The sequence below is a fragment of the Oryzias latipes genome, chromosome 16, assembly GCF_002234675.1.
Source record: "Oryzias latipes chromosome 16, ASM223467v1".
In the NCBI taxonomy this organism is placed as follows: domain Eukaryota; kingdom Metazoa; phylum Chordata; class Actinopteri; order Beloniformes; family Adrianichthyidae; genus Oryzias; species Oryzias latipes.
This window is the reverse complement of record NC_019874.2, coordinates 20,549,131-20,557,288: the sequence shown is the minus strand read 5'-3', so window position 1 is coordinate 20,557,288 and position 8,158 is coordinate 20,549,131. Positions and strand designations below refer to the sequence as shown.

The window sequence follows — 8,158 nt, the reverse complement described above, 5'->3', positions numbered from 1 at the left end:
CACAGTATGCACAGCGTTTTCCAGCAGGAGAACCGGGGCAAATGTTTGGTATTCTGTCATACTCATGAAATACTGATTATTCAAGCAAGCAATACTTTTTTCAGTTTTTGCTTAAAAAAACCTCAAAGCTTATTTGCCTGTGAAAAAACCCTCACGTGTCCATGTTCCCACCATATTTATGTACTTTGTTTCCAATTACATTTTTATTGTAAGTTTTATGTTGTTTTACCTAAACTTTTTAACATAATTTTACATTTTCTCAATAAAAAATGGGCAAAAAAAAACATTTACCATGTTAAAAGTGATGTATAATATGTTGTTCTTCTCCCATCTTGAAGTATTTGTTTTCATGTTTCTTCTTGAAGACATCACAACTTCATGTATTTATAAACATGCTATAATCTGTCTTTATTTAATTTTTTCTCAAAGCGTATTCATACAAGACAGCATTTGATGTGTTCTTCTTTAGGACTTGTGGTAAAGCATCTGCTCAGAAAATGGAGGTCGGGTGTTCAAATCATACCAAAGACTCTAAAAATGGGACCCAATTCTTCAATGCTCAACATGCAGCATTTAACTATTGGATTGGATTGGATTAAGTATTGGATTGATCCATCAGATGGTTCTTGAGTGGGTATTACTGCAGCTCCTCGTTTCCCAAGGGGATGGGTTAAATGCGGCAAGTTTCACACATTGTACAGGTGTATGACAACTGTGTTTGTAACAGTGTTTAGTATTAGTCACAGGTCCCCTTAGGGGTGGATATGGGCTGTCTTTAGATGAAAAATTAGCAAAATTATACACAGGTGGCCCCACACGAAGTAGCAAGCTCATAGGTGAGAACAAAGCAATAAAGTTCATGCACATTTTTATTTACAAATACGACAAGCAAGGGTGAGTTAAGGTGAAAGAGGTGAGACACAGGTGTGTTTTACAGATTTTTCCTTATTTCAACGCCCCTAAATCATGCAGAATCCTCTAAAAATTGTGTTTTTGGTGTTTTAATATCTTCTTGTTGCATTTTTCTCAGTATGTAGGTCAGACATATGTAAAGAAAAGATTAAAACTTTGTTTTTGACTATTTCTTTATTGCTGTAAATCCGGGGCAGACCAAAAAAAAAAAAATTATTGTAGGTGATGCAAAAACTGTTATGAGCAGGCCCCACGTTCCTTGCTCCGCTGCATTATGATGCATCCACTTGCTGACAAAAAATCCATTAACATCTCTGTTTTGGTAAATGGCTCAAAACTTGATGCCTGGATAGATCCAAATTGCTCGACATTTTTGTCGCTCTGCTAGTGTTAGCTTGGGGTTGTGAGGGACTTCAAGCTGGTGGGAGAGAGTGTAAACAGGAATGATGGGAAATAAAGACAGGCTTACTCCGCGCCAACAGTCTCAGTCTCAACTCAGAGGTAAATTAACACTGAATTTCTGCCACTCTGCAAAAAAATATAACCTAGAAAACTACGGAGCATAAACGACATGACATAACCATACATAAATAAACTCTGTGAAACGCTTTTAGAATAGATCAAAAGACGATCGGAGTGGGACTTTAAGATGGTAACGTCTGCAATCAACAAACGGCAGAAGATCCCACAAAACTGCTCCTGTAAGAATAAGAAGTGTGAAAAGAGTAAAGAGAGTCAGTTTTCAAATTGTAAAACCATGTATACAAGTATTCATGAATAGGATTAAACCAGTATAGTATGGTCCCTTTACTAGAGTTGAGAGAACTGATAGGTGGGGGATTTCCATGTGTTTTATGTATCAATGATCAAAATCAGTAACATATTTGATGAACATGCTTTGAGAATGAGGTTGTTTGATTCCCGCCTTGCCCGCCCATATGTCGAAGTGTCCTTGGGCAAGACACTGAACCGCATTTTGCCTCTGGTGGAAGGTTGGCGCCAGTATTCGGCATCAGTGTGTGAATGTGTGAATGTGTGAATGGGACTGTGACTGTTGGGCCTTCGAGGAAAGTAGAAAAAAGCTATACAAGTATAAATCATTTACCGTCAACTAAACTTAATTCAGTCAATGAAGGCAACATTTCAACATTCATCAAAACTCACCTTACTGGAGGTTACATGTCTGATGCAAAGCAGTATTTATAGGACATTTAAAACTACTTTAAATTCAATGAGGAAGAAGAAAAAACTTGTTTAATGCAATCGTTAAGTGTACTTTGTTGTCACATTCAAGCAAATAACATACAATAGTAAAAACAGAGGTGTGGACTCAAGTCACATGATTTGGACTCAAGTTTGACTCAATTCATGAATGTAATGACTTTTAACTTGACTTGACAAAATGTAAAAACACTTGCAACCAATCAAATTGCAGCACAACTAATGATGCCAATCTGTCAATTCAATTCAATTCAATTCAATTTTATTTGTATAGCCCAAAATCACAACAGTCGTCTCGATGGGCTGTCAAACAAGGTGTCAGTTTCTTTTCGTAAATACATTTCCCAAAGCTATTAAGTTTGGGTATACAAATTATGAGGATGTCAACAAAAACTACCTCGACAACACACAGTTTGAAGAATACGGGCACAAAGCACGTTAAGTTTTCGATGAAAGCTGACGCCAGCTTACCGGCTAAGTAACTGGTAGCTGCAGTTATTTCAATGAGACTGTCTATCTGTCAACGTTACATTATAAACACGGTAAACTGGGTTTTGCTATGGAGGGACAGTTTGGGATTTTCTGAAGTGGGACTGAATGAACTCAGGTGCGGTTTTAGCCATGGGCAATGTGCCATCAATTACCCTAAAAAGACGTTGGACATGGATTGGACATGTACTCAGGAGTGAAGACAACACAATAATAAAGACAGCACTACATTGGACACTAGATGGAAAAAGAAAAAGAGGACAGCCAAAGATCACTTGGCGCTGGACAGTAGAAGCCGAGCTGAAAGAATTTGGACACACCTGGGGAACCATCTACACCTTGGCCCGCAACCGTCAGAAGTGGAAAGATTTCGTTGCTGCCCTAAGTGTCTCAAGGCGTTAAAGGCAGTAAGAAGAAGAAGAAGAATGTGCCCCCCCTCTCTATATAATTATGTATATATCTCACCGACACAAGGAAAAATATTCTTGCAAATCTTTTTATAAATAAAAATAGTTTCTTAAAGAGTACATAGTCTGTGTAAATTGTATTACTTTTTTTGTTGAAAGGACTTGAAACATTCAACAATAGAACTCAGACACGACTTGCCTGATTTGACTTTGGACTAGACTTGGGACTTGAGGACAAAGACTTGAGACTTACTTGTGATTTACAAAACAATGACTTGGTCCGAACCTTTGTAACATACATGAATAACACACAAGAATCACATGTTCACATGAATCCAGATGGAAGCACATTGAGGTTATCATTGGCAGCCCTGATAATGGAAGTGAAAGCATAATTAGGCAGAAAAAAGCTAAGCAAGGCAGTAGAAATTTAACAAAATTAATCTATCCCCTGAGGGGAGTGGTTAAAAACAAAAAAAATGAATACTATAAGAGGTATTTTGACAAATACCTGATGGAAAAAGTGCTGAAAGCTCATTTTAAAACGAGAAAAATCCAAAGCTTTTACATTCATCTCACATTTTATCAAGACTTTTCCTTTACTGTCTGTTTCACTCTTTTTCATCTTTTTTTATTTCTTTAGTTTATGCATTGTTTTTTGGTTCTCTGGCATTCATGTCACTCCGTCAGCAGGGGCTGCAGCGGGAGGGGAGATGGTTTCTCTCTTCGGCCTCTTCGCGGTGCTTTTTCTGCAGGTTTAGCTGCAGGTTGTCGGCTGTGAGAGTCAAAAGGAGAGTCATAAGGAGGTTTCACACCAGTTAACTAACGGAGATAAAGAGTAGGGTAAAAGCTACAGTGAAAACGAGTGTCACACTTATTCGTCTAAAGTGAAAACAAGCTGTGAAAGAAGAGGTGATAAGAACAGACGGGATTAGGCACTTTGCATGAAGGAGGCATTTTAGAAACATTCACCTTTGACACTGGCAGTACTTCTTGGGCCCCTGCTGTTGGGCTTTCTTCATCATCTGAAATCTTTTCTACAGATAACAAGCAAATAAAAAAAAATCATACTATTGTTTTGTTTTCTTCCAAAGGGTTAAAAGTCACGTTTCTTTATTTCTGTTGCAGCAAACCAGGATCTGATTTAAAATTTCCATTGCGTACCTTCCTTCTCCTGGCCCTCCGGGACATGAGAACAATAGAAATGATCAGGAGAATCAAAATTAGACTGCTGACTCCAAGTGCAACCCAAACCCACCAGTGGAGGCCCAGCAGCAGAGGGATGACTGCCGGATGGTCAGCTCTGCCTGGGTGACCAAAAAAGACAGACCACGTTAGAGAGCCTCCACGAGAAAGTATTCAGATGGTTTGTGTGAGCAGCACCTACAGCTGACACAGGTGTTGTTCAGGCTGTCCTTCGTGCTCGGGTTCAAGGATGGCTTTGTCGTTCTGGGAGCAGGTGCTGAAAGGAAAGTACTTTTACTCACAGTAGAAATACTTTGTTAGATTACAAATGTTGTCTTCATAGTTCAGCATTGGTGTCATACGTGTCACAGTGATGGTCAAAGGTGTTGTAAATGACTGTCCTGCAGCCTTCACTTCACATGTCCAGGTTCCTCCATGTGAGGCCTTTACAGGTTTGAGAGGTACTCTCTTATCATGGATGGGGGAACCATCCGGCATCAGCCACTTCACTGTAGAACTTTGGTCAGAACTGTGTACCTCACACTGGACCCAAGCCTCACTACCCTCCTGGAGAGCATCTGAAGGTGAAGCGTCAACTGCCAAACAAAGCACAGCAGATGAGGAGATGATGCAACAATGACACCAAATAAAGAACTGTGCTGTCCTGAATCATAGTAAGTTTATAAGGATTTTAAAAAATGATCAAAAAATAGGACCAATTTGAGACATAATCTTTAATGGAAAAAAACAGAGCGTCATTGAAATGATTGTTTTACTAAAACAGACTTTCAGATCATTAGATGGACAATAGGAGGCAGTAGTTACCTGAGACAAGATGAAGCCAGTGTTCTTGACTTTCCCTATTTACTTTGCAAGTAAACTTCCCGGCATCTTCTGTCTTTAAATTGTTAATTTCCAGATTTGAGTCTCTTAAGATATACTTCTGCCGATGCTCATTGCTGTTTGAAGCTAATGAAGAGCACATGTATAATTATACACTGAGTAAATGCACAACACATTAGTGATTTTTTAAATAGCTATTTTAAACACAAGCTTTTTAAGAACCTCTTGAGGTTAGACCCCGAAGGACTTTCAAAACCAGCTTTTCATCATTGAGCCACTCCAGAGTTGACGGTTTTGTGCTGATCCCACACTCCAAGGTAACCTTCTGATTGACACGTCCAAAGAAATGTTTAGCCGCTGCAGGCAGTGCACTCAGCACTGAGGAGAGAAGACCACAATGAGTCAAAATTCAGTCTTTTATGCTTGATGATACATTTTTGTTAAAATATTTATACTTTTTCCGTGAAATTAATGTAAAAAAGGTACATCTAAAAATGTCAATATCATTCAAAACGTCAACATTTCGGTCAGTCAGAAAAACAAAGGAAACATTCAATAATAAAGTATTGTTGAATATAGATTTATATTGAAGTATATAAATCTATATATTAAAAGAAAAGAGTCTACAGTTATTACAAAACTAAAATGTCTCCAAAAATTAAAACACCCTATCAGACCAGTAAAAAAACAGGTTTTGGTGCAAATCTAAAAACTGCTCATTTATATTAATCAGCTGGCTGAGCCCCTTTTGCGTGAATTACTGCATCAACTCGCTGTGGCATGGAGGCAATCAGCCTCACGTTAGTGAAACGGAAGCCAAGGTTGCTTTGACAGCTGCCTTAAGGTTGTCTGTACTGTTGGATTTTATGTCTCTCTTCCTTTTCTGAACATCAGCTTGTAGACTTTCTATTGGACTAGGTCAGATGAGTTTGCTGGACAATCAAGCTCGGTCAGACCACGCTCATTGAATCATCTTTACCATTGGCAGCGTGGGTAAGTCCTCCTGGAAAATAATAATCAGCATCTCCTTTCAGTTTGTCTACAGAGTTGTGGACTTCAGGAATACACCACCAGACGACATGGAGTCCTCCTTCCAGACTCCAGGCCAGGATCTGGGTCCACTAGGGTAAGTTTGCTTCTTGCATTGTCTCTGCTTCAGTAGTGGTCTAACATTGTGACATTTGTAGCTCATTTCTAGTATTCTTCTGTGTTTGGATGCTCTTGATGCACTGACAACAGCCCCAATTCACTCCTGTGACGCTCCGTTATAGCCTTGAATAAATTTAACTTAAAAATCTTCTCAAGGCCGCAGTCATCCCTCTTGCTGGTGCACATTTTCCTCTCCACTCGTTTTTCTTCTGTGTGTCGCCCTTCATGTGACGTCTTCTGCACTTCTAATCAGCAGACTTGCTAATTATTTTGTAACCGTCTGACCCAGACTGAGAGACCAGTTAAAGCCTCAGGAGACCTTTGAAAGTGTTTTGAGTTCACTAACTGATGAGACTGTGACACCATGAGTTTTCAACGTTGATTTTTTTTTGGGAGACAACCAGACTTTAGGTTTTAATTAAAAACAGGCCATAACCATAAAATAAAATATACATAAACATATTTTTAAAGATGCAAAACACTTTAACCTCTTAAAACCCGACTTACACTCATAGGGCTCCAGTTAAGCAGAATAAACAAATTAACTAACTAATGTGGACACCAGGTCTTGAGAGGTTAATCTGTTGAATGATTCTGTGCAAATACAAGGTTAAAATTTTAAATGTAATGTAAAAAATGTTTAACTATTTCATGATATTCAAATTTCTCTGATGTGTAGCGGTTTAGTTAAACACAAATGAACAGAATAAATCCACTCTTTGGTCGAATTGGGGATGAGAAGGTACCAAAAAAAAAAAAAAAAAAGATATCCAAACAACCTTTTTTGCTGATTACAATTCACTAAAATTTAGAACTGGATTTACTTACCAAACCCAAACAAGACAACTATCTTCATAGTTTGATCTGTGTAAAAAATATTAAGTAAAAGAGTTAGTCATGAAACTAGCATCCATTCTAGAGACACACAGCTTTGCAAAGGCAAAAGCGCCTAACTGACAAACATGTGATATCAACCACCAAGCTCCCTACTTCCTTCCTTTACTGCTTACTTTGAAAAATATTCTACAAAAACTTCAAGGTGGTTTTATTTCAATTTTTGATAATCAATTCAAAAAATTCCAGTAAACCTGATGTTATTATTTATCCAAAACACATTTATTGTGTCTTTGAGGAAAAATAAAAAATCTTGGTAGATGAAAGGCTCATCATTACCTTCCAGTAAGTATAATTTAGTCAATATTTAAGGTTAAATTGGCAAATTTGAACATTTATCTACTAAAGAACAATGAAAGGCTTATTTCTTTGGTATTTCTCTTTAAAGAAATATGACAAAACCAAGCAGCCAATAGCTTTATTGCTCTGTTGTATTACTTTAACAAGTTTTTAAAAAAGATAACCCAAAATCAGGTTGACTTTAAAAAAAAAAATTTTTTTTAATCAAAATAACTGGTAACAACATTTAACATGGACTACTGAAAGTATGACTGCATTTTACAAAAAAACTTTTAAATTATATTTTAAAGTTTTTTTTAAATTTGAATTTAATTACGGAGCAAGACGGATCAAGAGGAGTCGCGTTAAACCATGAATTCAAATTCTTTTCAGCACAAACCATAAACTTCAGTTTGAAATCTTACCTTTTTTTTGTTTGAGCCTGAAAAGTTTCTTTTTGAAGACAAATAAAATCTTTCCTGGTCCTCTCAGAGCTACACTTCAAAAACCAAGCATGCAAGGATGCAAAAACGGTAGAAGGCGGAAGAGATCTGAAGGGAAACCAACAGTAGGCCAACACCAACCCAGCTCTGAGTGGGTTGCTACGCATGTATGCTTTCCTGAAATCTAGGTCTGGCACTTTCTACCTAGTTTTCACAGAAAGCTAAAGCCTGATGCACAGAGAAGTTATCAAATAAATATGTACAAAGAAACAAAAAAATAATTATTCCAAACTGACCTTTTCTTTCTTCAACGAACAATGGATATCTTAATTTACT

At 37.6% G+C, this 8,158-nt stretch overlaps 1 protein-coding gene across 1 annotated transcript; it reads right to left on the bottom strand.

Annotated features, from left to right (window-relative positions):
• Positions 1-2,139: 2,139 nt before the first annotated feature.
• Positions 2,140-7,949, bottom strand: LOC101172105. The gene is made up of 9 exons (XM_004078212.4): positions 7,805-7,949; positions 7,035-7,070; positions 5,280-5,435; positions 5,040-5,183; positions 4,577-4,810; positions 4,417-4,491; positions 4,194-4,336; positions 4,002-4,066; positions 2,140-3,804 (listed from the first exon to the last, which is right to left on the bottom strand). Exons 2-9 carry the CDS (start codon positions 7,060-7,062, stop codon positions 3,708-3,710), a joined length of 942 nt encoding a protein of 313 aa, XP_004078260.1. The 5' UTR covers positions 7,063-7,070; positions 7,805-7,949; the 3' UTR covers positions 2,140-3,707.
• Positions 7,950-8,158: the final 209 nt, after the last annotated feature.

What these genes read in the sequence shown, in the direction of transcription:
- LOC101172105 (XM_004078212.4), bottom strand. Translation starts at nt 7,062, where the DNA reads ATGAAGATAGTTGTCTTGTTTGGGTTTG. An exon ending in TCGGGGTCTAACCTCAAGAG is followed by an intron (nt 5,184 to 5,279) that starts GTTCTTAAAAAG and finishes GCTCTTCATTAG; the next exon opens with CTTCAAACAGCAATGAGCAT. An exon ending in GAACAACACCTGTGTCAGCT is followed by an intron (nt 4,337 to 4,416) that starts GTAGGTGCTGCT and finishes TTGGTCACCCAG; the next exon opens with GCAGAGCTGACCATCCGGCA.